This window comes from Spea bombifrons, chromosome 9 (assembly GCF_027358695.1).
Source record: "Spea bombifrons isolate aSpeBom1 chromosome 9, aSpeBom1.2.pri, whole genome shotgun sequence".
Lineage (NCBI taxonomy): Eukaryota > Metazoa > Chordata > Amphibia > Anura > Pelobatidae > Spea > Spea bombifrons.
In genome coordinates, this window is record NC_071095.1 from 1,527,717 (window position 1) to 1,542,343 (window position 14,627).

Consider the following 14,627-nt stretch of genomic DNA (forward strand, 5'->3'; position numbering starts at 1 on the left):
CAACATAGCTGGTTACCAGGGCAGTTTTATCAAAACAAGCGTTTCCAAACCGGTGCAGAATTTAGGAGCCGGGCAGACATTGTAAAAGCAAACCCAGAGTTTCTCAGGAGCCGGGAAAGAAGATCGTTTTGACAATTTGACATGATCATTAAAAACTGCAGGCTCTGTGACGCAGATACATGAAATTAAGTAAACCCTGCATTGTAGATATACCTGCTGCTTTAGTATAATACAATTTATATGCAAATAAAATAAAGGCACACGGGGTGCAGGGGGTAACGTGATACATGAAAAACGTCATTAACCGGTCCATTTAAGTATTGATTTCTGCTTTTACCAAAGTTCTAAAGAGGAAATGCCACACAGATCGTCCCCGATCATAAGTCCCATACCTTATCTATATCGCTAATACACCACAAGCTGCTCTGCAGCTAACTTCTAATTCATCCAATGGAAATACAGAACAAGTGAATCCCAATCACAGCTTAATTCCAGGCGGCTATTTTTCAGCCAATCAGAAAGCTATTCTGTATGTGGAAGAGCCCATCCTGCAGCCACCTTACATTTACAGAGTAACTTTATAATCTGCTTAAACAATGCAAGCAGAGCCCTATAAGCGTTCCAGCTACTTACTTGGACTAACCGAATATTAACCCTATGCAGTCTTATCCATAGACGGCGAGAACAAAGAAAAGTTAGCATGGAATTTGAAACCGTTAACCCTATTAATAGTTTTTGGTAGTTACCATTCAGCCAGGTTTGACAGCTCCGCTAGCATACAACTGAAATCTAGGGGGAAAAAGATTTGAATTATCTGCTGAAACAATATTTTCTTTCCAATATACCCTCATACACCAAGTGATTTAATCTATCCCTATTTTTGACCTTCTGAAAAGTCTGGTATGGCCGATAACACAGAGCAAGTTAAACTTTGAAAGAAAGTTTGTGAAATATTTGTACAGCTTCTGCAACCTTGAGGTTTTTACCACATGGCTAACTCACGCGAACCTATTGCATGTTCTACCTGTGCTTAGTTTTTAAACTCCAGATAAGCACAAACCTGCAACATGACCGTTCAAAAGTTTGGGGTCACTTAGACCTTGTTTTTGAAAGAAAGGCAATTTGTGGCAGACAGGGTTAACGTAATTGACTCTTAATGGAATATATTCACAGGCGTACAGAGGCCCTTTATCACTGCCATCACTCCTGTGCTCCAACAGCCCTTCGTGTCCAAGTTTAAAAGGCTAAATGATCGTTAGAAAAACCTTTTTGGCAATTATGTTACAGCTAGAAATTTCCATGAGTGACCCCAAACTTTTGAACAGCAGTGTTTACAGGTTGTGGAAATGACTGAGTGTTCTGAAATGCTGACACTAGCATGGGAGTGACAACTTAGCATGAGAGCAACTATTTGATGTTAGAAAGGGAGAAAAAAAACCCCAAAGGCAGATATTTCAAACAAAAGCACACTTCCCGGATTCAAGTAAATCATCACAAAGTTGCAGAATAAAACAAGGTGCCCTTCCAGAACACAAAGTGAGAAAAGCTTACCTACTTTTTTTGTTTGATTGTATTGGGTTTAAATTAGTATATTTTTTTTGGGGGGGGGGGGTGACAATTAAATCTGTCACACCGTGAAGTTTCTTTAAGTCATAACACACCCTAAAATTTAACCAAACCACATTTTTTAAGCCACAGATGATAAATAACTGTACAATAAGGCGTTAAAGAAATAATATAGGTATTTATTTATAAACGCTTATATTTGAAGATGCTTTTTTGGAGCAGTGTACCTTTTTCAACACAATCAGGCAGATAGATTACCGAGCGGCGGAAAAGCTTTCGCAGTTCGCACTGAATTACAAAGTTGTGCTTTTTACATCGTTTGTTTAGTTAAGGTGATGCTCTTTGCATAAAATTTCGATATTGCTACATTACGGGAGTCCTGCTGTACGTACAAAAATGGGCCGGGTCGACAGAAGCGACAATGTCCGACCACGTACCACAGAGTGCCGCATACACCTTCTCCCAGATTGCTTTGCTAAACTGTTTTAAGATCATTTGCATTCAGGCTACTCATGCATGGCATACGTATACAACTTTAAATAGTCCAGATTTTTCCAGCAGTTAGGGCATATTTAATTCTATTTAATTTTTTAAAGCAGCCTTTAAAATAAGAAATGTCCCTGGGTAAGCTGTATGTATGTGTGTGTATATATATATATATATATATATATATATATATATATTACACACAATTTCTAATTTGTTATACGCTAGCAGAATCCTTAAAAAAAAAAACAAAAAAAAAACCCCTTTGTATAAAAGACAAACGGCAGGGTGACTTTAAAGAATATAATGATAAAGTTTACTTGCTGAAATCAGTCTAGCAACATACCCTGTATCAATGCGGAAAGGCAGAACTACACCAGATGGAAACGAGTTTAAAAAATATATATATATCAGAACAGGAAACTAAACATGTATCCCTCAAACCAAACCCTCGCGTTGGGGCCAACAGAGAAAGAGTGCTTGCGCCACATCTGTAATCTAGAGCTTGAAGTCTCATTTATATAATCAGGAATTTGGGAAATTAGGATCCTATAGCAAAGCAAAAAAAAAAAAAAAATATATATATATATATAGAATTTTAAAGTATTCCAGCCCATATTTCCTTGTGATTTAGTCTGATCAGCATTAATCCTATGACACTGCTTCTCTCCCACGCCTTCGTTATAATTGTCTGAGAAGCAGCATCTTAAATTGTGTGAGGATCTTCTATTAGTCATTAAGATTTGTAGTTGGATGTTAGCCATGTGAGTCCTTCATAGAGACCGTCCCCTGTGGTGGCACACGAGGGCTGCACGTACCAATTTCTATCCCGGATGCGGGTTAGACCCAGTTTCTCTTGGATTTCATGGGGTTTCATGGCATCAGGCAGATCTTGTTTATTGGCAAATATTAGAATGATGGCGTCCCTCATCTCCCTGTCGTTGATGATGCGATGAAGCTCTTGCCTGGCCTCATCGATGCGGTCTCTGTCGGCGCAGTCCACCACAAATATGAGGCCTTGGGTGCCGGTGTAGTAGTGCCGCCACAAAGGTCGAATCTTGTCCTGGCCCCCCACATCCCAGACGTTAAACTTGACGTTTTTGTAAGTCACTGTTTCCACATTAAAGCCAACTGTGGGGATGGTGGTGACAGACTGGCCAAGTTTCAGCTTGTATAGGATGGTGGTCTTACCAGCAGCATCCAGCCCTAACATCAGGATCCTCATCTCCTTGTTGCCAAAGATCTTGGAAAGAACCTTGCCCATGGTAGCGCATGAAAGTCACTTTATCAGAGAGAATGGAGGGTGCAGTCAGGTAGTAAATGTCTCCAAGCTGGCAGAAGATCAATAAGTTCTGGAGCCAAGTGAAGAAGATACCTTATCGTCCTCAGGTGAGATCTGAGTCCCTGGGCAGGTGAGTTCAGGTATGCGGACAGTGCGGAGTTAATATCCAGCAACTGTAGTCTTTGAGGAGAGTCCTCAGATGTGGATCTCTAGGCGGGACGTCCCCGGCTGCGTGTCCCTGTACTGTAGGGGATCCGGCTGGTAATAAGCTGGGTGAGCCCTTAGGGGAGGCACACGGGCCTGAGGTAGGTAGTCTCCGGCTCAGCTAGGGGCTCTCTTCCTCCTCTGCAAAGCACATGCGGGGCTGCAGGGGCCGACAGCAGCAGGAGAGCACGAGCGCTGTGCACGTAAGGCCTGTAGCGACCCGAGGCCGGGCAAACCTATCCCTATGTTACTCTCACAAACCGATTGAGAGCGCCACTCTCGCCCACCGCGTTAAACCCCTACTTCGCTATGGACTTAGCCCGTCGTGACCGGTCCCAGCCAACGCCGGATATTCCCAGTCATTGGCTTCCCACCTCGGGCCGCTTCCGGTGCCTGTGAAGAGCAGTGGCAGGTTAGCGCTCCGGCTACAGGAATGAAGTGGGAGGAGCCGGCGAGGGCGGGTAAGGGACGTCTGGGGCACAGCTCCGACATCCACTGTCAGCACACGGAAACGTACACTGAGCCGGTGCGCGCCGCTCCCGGCCCCTCCCACCGACGCCTGCGCAATCAAACCGCGACCAACCAGTGCTACAAAGGAATGTCCGGGCGGAGAAGGGGGCGCGTGCGGCAGACTGTCACGTGACGGCCGCGCGCACGAGCGACGAACAAAGAGGGAGGAGTCAGCGCTGCGCGTGCCGTCGCGTCAAACTTTAAATGTCGCGCGGGGAGGGCCTGGAACTCGGTCCGCTCGCAGCCGTTGGTGGGGCGGGAGGCGTACAGAATAACATTAAACTGAAGTGCGTGCCGTGTGTGGGGCATAACGTCATTTGTTCGTTCATTTAACACACACGAGCACGCTACAAATACATATTAGAACCTCTGCGTTGGTAGCCTGGAGCAAGTAAATGAGGAGTTACTGGTTTATATAGCGCCATCATACTCTGCAGCGCTGTACAACAGCAAGCAGGACAAAACAAACACTAAATGTGTCTGCACAAAGATTTATTTTAATAGACAGTTTAGGTGCGAAGCGGCATTAATGACCATAGAACCTGGTGGAATGTTACTGCTCGTTGGGCCATTCTGTTCTGCTGGTTGTCATGGCAATACAACCACCACCGTATGATGTCGGATCGAACCTCTTCAGCCTGTCTCCTGTAAAGACTCAGACCTTAATTAGTCGTTAGTCTTATCTTAGATTGAGGAGCCATATCCCTACCCCATGCGTGGTTAAATTCCCTCAATGTTACCATGTACCATCTATGCTGGGAGGCTGTTTCACTTATCTACTACCCTCTCAGTAAAGTAAAACTTCCTTAAGTTACATCTAAAGCTCTGAACCTCTACTTTTAGATTATGATCTCTTGTTCTCGCAATTAATATATATAAGTGTCCGTGGAAGCATCATCTGGCCTTTGGTGCAATACAAATGTATAGAAACGTTATGGGGGCGTTGAGAGGGGAGTCTGCGTTTCCCGACTCCGAAGGCATGTGTAATCTGTGGTGCTAGAGCGCCACCTATCCTGCTGAAGTATAACAGTGAGGAAAGAGTTTGTAAACTTTCAAAGTTCCTCCAGAAAATATACACACCTGGCCTGGCCATCTGGGTAAATGCCCCAGTCCAACCCGGTAATCAGGGCCGGCCGAAGACTTAACGCCGCCTGGGGCGAAGTTTAAAACTTCGCCGACGCCATAATCTACGGACCCCCCCCCCCGGTACTTACCTTTAAACAGTCCTGCGCCGAGTCTCCCTGCTCTGCCACGGTGCCGGCTTGTAATGCTGAGCACTGGAAATTGACGTCACTTCCGGCGCTCTGCATTACAAGCCGGCACCGGGACCGAACAGGGAGACTCGCCGCAGAGGAGAGAGAGAGGGGTGCCGAGCGGGTAAGCGAAAACCACTCGGTGCCCCTCTCTCTCTCCTCCACTTCAAAAAAAAAAAGGCGCTTGGGGCAGCAAAGTGCCGCCCCTTCTAAAGTGCCGCCTGGGGCAATTGCCCCAGTCTGCCCCATTATAGGGCCGGCCCTGCCGGTAATAGAACATTTGAAAGCATTTAGCCAGAACGGGTTGGCACATTGGCAAATTTGCTAAATGTCTGTCTTTGGGACCAAAATCCTTTTCTGTCCGCTCAAATGTGTTGATGAGAGTGTTTAATAGTGTTTTAGAATTGACACTGTGCAAATAAATATTTTTGTTCTTCAGCATTCCTTACTGTATAAAATAAATCGCTACACAAACATTTCATTACTTTGTAAGTAGTGTCAATGGCGTGTTACCTCCAGCGCTGCCCATTAGGGCGATCAGCCCTATTATCTGGCAGATGGGCTGCTGCCCCCCCATGACCTGCTGCCATGAGTAGGGTACCCAGAAATGTGTGCCGAGTCTTTCATTTAAGGAGGAAACATAAGTGAACTTACAGAAAGTAAAGACATTTAGCCGGGTTGCGGCATTAATCATAAAATTAAGATATTCTTGAATAAACCCGTTCCTCGGCTCTAGGACCTCATATGCCCCTCTTGAAATGCCAACCAGGTGATGAGAATATTGTTTGCCTTAACTATATTTCGATAAATTGTTTCAAATCCAACATGCGAATCTCCTGCCATTATTTGAAAACAACGTGTCTTAGGAAGGTTCATGGGTTCTCACCACCCTCTCGTGTTCTTCTGAGATAAGCCCACAGAGCTGGGAGTTACCCCTATCTGTCCAAACAAACAGAGCCACGGTGCAAGGCCCCAAGGTGGCCATAGCCTCTGCGCATGTGGGCTTCATTCATAGCGCATAGACACAGATGTCACATTCAGGGTGTCTGTTTATTTTGCTACAAAGTTACACGCCTAAACCTCAAGACAACCCAGTAAGAACTCAAACTATTTATTTATCAAAGAGCTTGCAAGGTTCTACCAAGATCATGTAAAGTCATCGCAGGTCATCACATAACATTGACCGGGAGCTTCTGCAGAGGGTTCTGGGGAGGTTGCATAAAAATATGATGAAAAGTGTGGGATTTCCAAGTTTACATTTTTTTTTGCTTCACGTCCAAGAATGACTGAGCAAACGTATCTATCACGATGGAAAGAAACCCAGCCCACTGCCCTGCTGTCCCCTGCTGTCTGTGATAGGGTCACAAGGAGCTTTGCTGCAGCCTGAGTGAAGACCCTTCTCTTGTCTCTCCTGACGCCTCTGTCTGCCCTGTGCCCACTCAGATCATAGCAATGTGGGGGCTTCTCTCTTGTGCCCTACTGCTTCTCTTCAGCTTGGCTTTGATGGGCTTCTTCGTTTATTGCGGATACATCCAGTACATTCACATGAAATATGACCATATCCCGGGACCTCCCAGAGACAGGTAGGTGAGGGGCACATGGGGCAGTAGGAGGCTCTTGCCCTGATATCAAGGCCAGTATGTCTGTTGGGCAATGTAGACATTTACCTGGAACGCATTCATCTAGAAATACCCAAACCTAAACATTACATGGTTAGAACATGAATGCACTGATCCAAAACAAAAAATGGGGGCATTTTTGGCTAATGGCCCCATACTGAGGATCATATAGGCAAAGGGGCATTTTTGGCTTGAAACTGCATCCTGGAGTCAGTACATGAAGACGCAAAACTTGGTGCCGGGTCATCACATGAATATATGTTTCTATTTTACGGCTGCATTTCAATTTGTGTAATTATATTTTTCACAACACGTGAATTAAATCCAGAGATATATTTTAGATGCTTCAAAGAATTCGTTTACCAAAAGGTGAAACTTAATTTCAAACAAAGTAACATTATAATAAAATATATTTTTCACACTGCTTTGTAAATGTAACAGTTTAATTAGCTCATTTAACAACAATATTCATAAAGTTATATTTTCACCTGGTAGATGTATATTAATGTAATCATAACGACCATACGTGTAATTAAAATTCACATTCACCTGCATATGAATATTATGTATTCAAAGTTCTTGAGGTCTTACCACCATCCTGCTTATGGGGCAATTCCTTCGGTTGGAATAGTTATAATAGCACTTTTTAAACTTTGCACCCCATTTCTACATACTATACCATTTTATGTTTTTTGTTTTGTGTTTCAGCTTTTTGCTTGGACACATGCCCTCAATCCTTAAAGTGATAAAGAACAACGATCTCATACATAATCTATTTCTGGAGTGGTAAGACAGTATTCCAATGGATATATATTTTCTGCTAGTAGTAAATACGATATTTTATGTAGTAATTATGTGTACCACTAAGGAAAAGTTAGTTTTGTATCAGTGAATGCACCCCAAGGGATTAGGGTCCCCAAAAAGGACTGTCCATAGAAGAGATTGAGGAAACGGTTCATTTGTGGCTTTTTATAATAGGGGACTACTTGGAAAATATGTTTTCTTGTTTTGGAAGAACAATAGATATTGTTTCAGCTGATATTTTGTACTATATGTTATTAAAATACATTGGGTATATGAACTTCTAAAGCTGTCCTCCAAAAAATATTGGTTCCCGAGACAACCTAATACACTGATGGACATCAACAGAATTCAGGTGACATCAAGCAAGACCCCTGGGCAAAAAGTAGTCATGGGCATATCCTACAAGACCCTGCCTGTAATAGTTCCACTCCTTCTATCTAAATACTCTCATTTCTAGGGGTTTCAGCTATGTCAGCTATGCGCATGTTGCAAAGACCATGTAGGAGTCCTAGAGGAGACCACGCTCCTTATGGTGTTGTGTCCGTATTCATACAGGAGGCTCAGAGCCCGCCTCTGATGGAATTCTAAACGTTTAGAAAAGAATGGGATTCATAAGACAATTTTTGGAAAGAATTCAAGCTTTTGGGCTTCCCTGAAATATTTTCATACATGAAAAAAACACGTTTCTGTTTTCCAGGGCAAAAATATATGGTCCAGTAGTACGTTATAACACTTTACACCATGTGACCATACTACTCACTACTCCAGAAGGAGTCAAGGTATGAGCCATGTCTGGATGAGTTACTGATGGAAGTTTTTCATTAATGTTTTAATAGCTATCCTAAAATAACAGAACAAACCATTAAGAATAAAAAATAATGTCCCCATGGCTTACATTTTCTTACAGGAGGTTCTTCTGTCACCAAAGTACAGCAAGGATGCCGCCTACAATCGTGCCGTAAGTGTGTTTGGTGTAAGGTAGGTAAATCCTGTCCTCGAGGTTAGTAACTGTCCCAAAATGTCAAATGTGACATATTACAGAATTCCGAAGATCTGAAGTTGGCCAAACTAGAATAAAATTGACTTTCTGTTCTGAGGTTCTCTCCCTTCTTCTGAGTCTGCTCTTACTTGACAGGGAGGAATAATCACACAGATCCTTAGATCTGTCATGTGTTTAAGTTCTCAGGTTTTTGGCATCTCACCAGTTTTTGTTACTTTTTTAGGTTGATGGGTAATGGTTTAGTAACGGATCAAGACAATGAACATTGGAGAAAGCAGAGAAATATGATAGATCCTGCATTTAGAAGAAAGTAAGTAGAACATATCTTCTGGGACAGTCTACAGTTTTAGACTTCTAGCCACTAAACACAAGAACAGTAAGTACTTAGTATTCATTAGAGTATATATAGATATTTATTATAATTCTCATGTCCTGTCCAAAATAGCTATAAACAGAATGCAAAATGCCAAACATGACCGGATAAAAAAAACCATAAATTGGGGAGGGCAGATCTGCGACACAAACAAAAGCTTTACAGAACAACAATGAGACACTGAGAACAGGGATCTAATGCCGGTCTCCACCATTAGCTTCATGGTGTTCATATGTGGGACATTATCATAGAAATATAGAGTCTATAATGGATCTTCTCTTTGCAGTTACTTGGTTGGACTAATGGAACCTTTTAATGAAAAAGCAGAGGCGCTAATGAAAAAACTGTCAGAAAAAATACGTTCAAACCGTAAAGTTAAGATGCACGATATGATGAGCAGATTGGCACTGGATGTTATTGCCAAGGTAATCCTGCTAGATTATAATTCCCATTACATGGAGCTTGTATGTTTATTGCGACTATTAATCTTGCTCCTATCTACAGTCCATTCTCTTTTTATGGGGAATACACTCAGTTCTATATTTTCCCTGTTTATTTCCGACACCATCATGGTCTCCTGTTGGTTGGATGTCTTTATAGACGGTGTACTCGTAGGTGTGAAAATGATATCATTGACCGTTCAATGGCTCTTGGTGCCCACTGTTTGGCTAAATGGCAAACAACCCAATTCTCATGTTTAGTTTGGACCTTGCAGTCCATGAAGCCAAATCCCCACTCCTTATTAATTGCAGGTGGCATTTGGACTGGAGATGGACTGTGTGAATGATGACCAGACACCTTTCCCACAAGCCATACTGCTAGTTATGAAAGGCCTGACCGAATCACTAAATCCTTGGGCAAAGGTTTGTTTGAAACTTTGTTCATTTACTATAGCTGGGGAAGTAAATAAGAAAACAATTGTTGATGACAACCTATGGAAACATTTGGGTAATCCGTAGAGGTTCACAAGGTGCACCACTCTTTTAGTGTTTAGCTTGGGCTTTATCCTCAATTTTAATGTAGTTACTGTCTCGACGATGATGGTGATGATGATGATTTTGTTCACCTGTACATAAGCTGCACACTCTATTTTGTTAAAAGTATCTGCCAGGGAAGCAGGCTTTTATTCGAGACGTCCAGAAAAGTGCTAGACTTATCCGGCAAACCGGCAAAGAGTGCATCGAGAGAAGACAGAGAGCCATACAGAAAGGAGAAGATGTTCCTGAGGATATACTGACCCGAATACTCAACGCTGCAGGTGCGACGGAATCATCGCCCCGCCAATAGAGTTACCGCCAACATTAAATTAAGTGTCATTTTCTGAGTACTTTTTTTTTGGTGGGGTAGTAGAAGGCATACAGCACATGGGTGGTAATATATTTAGATTTTGTGTCTATGTTTTGACCTTCTTGCGTTATTCTAAGTGGAAGTTGCCACAATTTCTTATAAATGAGACCAAAGTGCTTTAACCCCTTAATGACAAAGCCCGTACATGTATGGGCTCAAAATGTATTGTTTTCAATGGGTTTAGGGACTGCCCATTGTCCTTAAGGGGTTAAGGTTATCAAGAAACACAAAGCATTGGATTGTGTTACCCACATTGGCTCACACCGGTTCCCTTCTACCCCCTGTTTTAGTAAATTACGTAGCATTCACCCAATGGTCTGGTTGATAACCAGTTGCATGTTGTATTTTATTGTGACTTCTCTCTAATTCATGACGGATTGTTTTATTTTGTACTCAACTTTCCGCAGATCTGGAGGAAGACTGTAACCCAGAGATTTTAGTTGATAACTTTGTCACGTTTTTCATTGGTGGTATGTATATATTTTATATTTTTATCTTTAGGGCTATGGTGTATTATTGTAAATTATAACAAATAATGACTTTATGTTGACTTAAAAATAGTCAATGGATAAATATTCTTCCACTTACCTGCATTACAAGTGTTAGGAGGAGAACATTAAACACAGTTTTTATTCTCTTGTGATTAATGTACATTTTGACTCCAGTGTGTTAACGTAAAACTTGAATTCATTTTGTTTCAGGGCAAGAAACAACTGCCAATCACTTAGCGTTTTCAGTGATGGAACTGGCACGAAACCCAGAGATATTGCAAAAGTAAGTGAGTTCCCTCTGCCACTTACTGGAGTGCTACCGATGACGCTGATCTGTGTGAGCGTTCCTCCGTCATTCATCCCACAGATGTCTACGGGGTCAGGTCCGCGGCAGAAGCCCACAACAGGGGTCTCCATAACTTACCATATCATAGGTCGCCACAAGCTATGACAGCAAACAAATGATTACAATTGGGCAGGAGAACTTTGGTTTTGAATTGCCGTGTCTTTAATGCCCAGTTAGCTTTCCTCATTGGTTCTAAGCAGCCAGAATAACTCAATTCCCTATTATTATCCAGGTAATGCTGTATGTGAACTATATGTAGCATTAAAATAGCAGCCCATGGGGCCTCGACCTTATCCGTGGAGGATAAGATTAAAAGCAAAGTGTTAAAGTTATTCTATAATACATCTTAATTAGTAATTTTATATTAACCCCGTGAATGTTTACTAATGCAGTCCAGGGAGTTAATAATAAACATTAAATATTTAGTTACTAATATTTGGTTCCTAGGTTAGGCTACCCAAAGCTGACCTTATTCTGGGGGACTGGCTTGGTGAAGGGACACGTGGCTAGCGCCAAAAGACTTTAGTGGTTGGGCAATAGGAATAAGTGGGGAATGGATGTCCCCAAAAAATTCTCCCCTACCCAGAGAAAAAAAGGGTAACTGACCCGGAAACCCGGGGAAGGAGGGCCAAACCAGATGATTCAGTAGATTAATCAGTAGACCAGTCTCTGCCATGACTAAGTTTAAGATGGGATCTTTGACCCATAAATTTATTGTTGTGTAAATTGTGTTGTTATGGCTCGTCTCCTTTTTATATGCAGGGCCCAGGCCGAAGTAGACAACGTTATTGGCTCAAAAAGAAATATTGAGTATGAAGACCTTGCAAACCTGCAATACCTGTCCCAGGTACCTTTAACACTGCGATTTTACCTTTACATTGTGTGTACATTGAAACTGGGGTTTGTTATAGCAGGACAGGATGCAGCGACATTTACTCAGAGAGATCCAATAGTTCCTCGATCCCTCGTGCGGATCCGTTCAAAACCATTACCTTTGTTTGTGCAGGTGTTGAAGGAGGCATTGAGGTTATACCCCACAGCTCCTGCGACATCACGGGCGGTGAGAGGGGAGCTAGTCATTGGAGGAGTCAGAATCCCCCCAAATGTTACTGTGATGGTATGTTTCTGAGAACTCATCTTACCAATTTACCTATGTTTTATGCAGGGTCAGGGAATCTCTTCTCTTCATAGTGCATAGTGATTAGAAACTGCAACTGTGCTGCAAACTCCCACTTCAGTAAATAAACACTCTTAGTGAACTTTTTCACATGGGTGATGGTACCCTCATTCGGTGGCATTGGTGTGGTTGCTTCGCTGACAGCGTCCAGGTATCAGCTTAACTCCCACTTGTTGCCCGGATCATTGTTTACCCTTCTTTAATCCTAAGAGTTGAATAAATAAAACCTATTAATGTAAAGTTCAAGAGGTGTTATAGTCGTGAGCCATTCCTTACAGCACTAACGTATACCGTATATATGACATGTATTTTGTAAAGGAATGTTAAATATGTCAAATAACCTGCTCTATCATTCCATTTACAGCTTAACTCTTACGTAATGGGAAGGATGGAGCAGTTTTACCAGGACCCTCTCACCTTTAACCCGGACAGATTCAGTCCAGATTCAGCCAAGTAAGTCCAGTTTCAGTGGTTCCCGTTGCACGTTCTTGATTATGAGTCGATGCCCTTTTAGAGGGGTGTATTTATGTCTAACCATGCATGTTTCATTCTCTTAAACATATGCACATTTCTTTTTTTCTCCCATAGGCCGTACTTCACATATTTTCCGTTTTCGCTGGGTCCCCGGTCATGCATCGGACAGACGTTTGCACAGGTGGGAACACTGCATTTCGGACACGTATGCTAAACAGAAGATTAGAATGTAGATAAACGACTACACATTTACTTGTAAGACTAGTTTATTATGGGTTACAATCAAATACAGGTAGTGGAGCACAAACTACCCAATGTTTTTAAAAACTTTTTAATGTTGGAATGGGTCCGACGACCCCCTTCACTTTGGGTGGCTGTGCCCTGGTATCACTGCGTTATGTGATATAAACGGGGAAATCAGAACTTTTTAGCCATTACTCTGCAGGCAACTTCTCATATAAAAACATAAGTCCGTTTACAAACAAGCATCTAAAATCCTTTTTTCTTTTTTACAGATGGAATCTAAAGTGGTGATGGCCAAACTACTGCAGAGATTTGATTTCCAGCTAGCGGGAGAACAGAGCTTTAAGCTGATTGACACCGGGACCCTTCGCCCTATGGATGGGGTGATCTGCACACTGGAACCCCGAACAAGCCAGAGAGGGACAGGGAATTACTAGCAAGCTCTGTTATCACAATGGCAAAAGCTTGTCTAGGTCTTGGTATCTGAAGAAATACTGCCTAGCCTATGCATACAATTATTATTACTATACAAAGCACAATCCTTCCTAATCTATTACCTTTTCACATCCTTTTCTTTCCTTTTTTCACCTTCTTTCACCTTCTTTAGCCTCCTCTTACTCCACATCACGTCTTTGACTCTTTTTTTCTTACCTTCTCTCCATTTCCATCTTCTGTTTTCCCCCTTTCTTTTTCTATCCCTACATCCCTTTTGTAGTTTGTCTCTTTTCTCACCTTATCCACCAATCTCTTTTTTCCCAATTTCTTCTCTTTATCCCACACCCTTTCTACATCACTACTTTTCACATCTCAGCCTTCTCTCACAGTTCTCTATCGCTTCATCCTCCTTTTCCCAGCTTCACCTTCCAATACATTCTTCATCTTCAATGTCCATCTACCTCCTCTCTACCCCACCTTTACTTACTATGATCCCTTTTCTCTGCCATATCTATCAGCTGCCCTGATTTCCGGAAACGTTCCATTCCATTTACTCAATATTGTGTTATCCAATCATTTTTAAGGATAACAATATTCTTACCAATATGCCATGCTGTTTCTTAATATAATATTGATGAAATGTATTGTAATGTTTAATCATTGTAAGTAACATTGTGTCACTAAATACCAGTGCAGACGTAGATTTGAACCGCATTTGGACAGGTGATCGGTGATCATTGAATGGCAATGGATTTATATGAAAATACATTTTTGCGTGTTTCATATGCAGTAATCATGTTAATCGATCTGTTACAGAGGGACTTGGGAGACTTTTCTATATATGTAAATAAATAATTGCATTTAATCAATGTTACGAAGAAATATGATCTGTTTTGTTTCACTTTATTATTTCATTATTTACCCAATTTCTGATTTAACGGTTGGTTTAAGACCCATGAGCGCTTTTTCTGTGTTCATCCACATTAACATATTACCTTAAAGAAATATAAAAAAGCA

At 42.0% G+C, this 14,627-nt stretch overlaps 2 protein-coding genes across 3 annotated transcripts; one reads left to right on the top strand and one right to left on the bottom strand.

Annotated features, from left to right (window-relative positions):
• Positions 1 to 2,341: 2,341 nt before the first annotated feature.
• On the bottom strand, positions 2,342 to 4,079 carry ARF6 (ADP ribosylation factor 6). Its single transcript, XM_053475317.1, has one exon. It carries the CDS (start codon positions 3,314 to 3,316, stop codon positions 2,789 to 2,791), a length of 528 nt encoding a protein of 175 aa, XP_053331292.1. The 5' UTR covers positions 3,317 to 4,079; the 3' UTR covers positions 2,342 to 2,788.
• Positions 4,080 to 6,303: 2,224 nt separating this feature from the next.
• Positions 6,304 to 13,745, top strand: LOC128505028 (cholesterol 24-hydroxylase-like). Of its 2 annotated transcripts, XM_053475310.1 has the most exons (15): positions 6,304 to 6,884; positions 7,629 to 7,706; positions 8,422 to 8,503; positions 8,632 to 8,702; positions 8,948 to 9,034; positions 9,384 to 9,522; positions 9,850 to 9,960; positions 10,199 to 10,355; positions 10,852 to 10,914; positions 11,146 to 11,218; positions 12,044 to 12,128; positions 12,288 to 12,398; positions 12,823 to 12,911; positions 13,047 to 13,113; positions 13,448 to 13,745. In XM_053475310.1, exons 1-15 carry the CDS (start codon positions 6,754 to 6,756, stop codon positions 13,610 to 13,612), a joined length of 1,509 nt encoding a protein of 502 aa, XP_053331285.1. In that variant the 5' UTR covers positions 6,304 to 6,753; the 3' UTR covers positions 13,613 to 13,745. The 2 variants fall into 2 exon arrangements, with proteins under 2 accessions (XP_053331285.1, XP_053331286.1); XM_053475311.1 differs by lacking the exon at positions 6,304 to 6,884 and having other exon boundaries at positions 7,648 to 7,706; positions 8,632 to 8,682.
• Positions 13,746 to 14,627: the final 882 nt, after the last annotated feature.

Coding starts and splice junctions, on each gene's coding strand:
- ARF6 (XM_053475317.1), bottom strand. CDS start 3,316: ATGGGCAAGGTTCTTTCCAAGATCTTTGGCAACAAGGAGATGAGGATC.
- LOC128505028 (XM_053475310.1), top strand. CDS start 6,754: ATGTGGGGGCTTCTCTCTTGTGCCCTACTGCTTCTCTTCAGCTTGGCT. Junction 8,703..8,947: donor GTAAGTGTGTTTGGTGTAAG/GTAGGTAAATCC, acceptor TTACTTTTTTAG/GTTGATGGGTAATGGTTTAG. Junction 13,114..13,447: donor TCGGACAGACGTTTGCACAG/GTGGGAACACTG, acceptor TCTTTTTTACAG/ATGGAATCTAAAGTGGTGAT.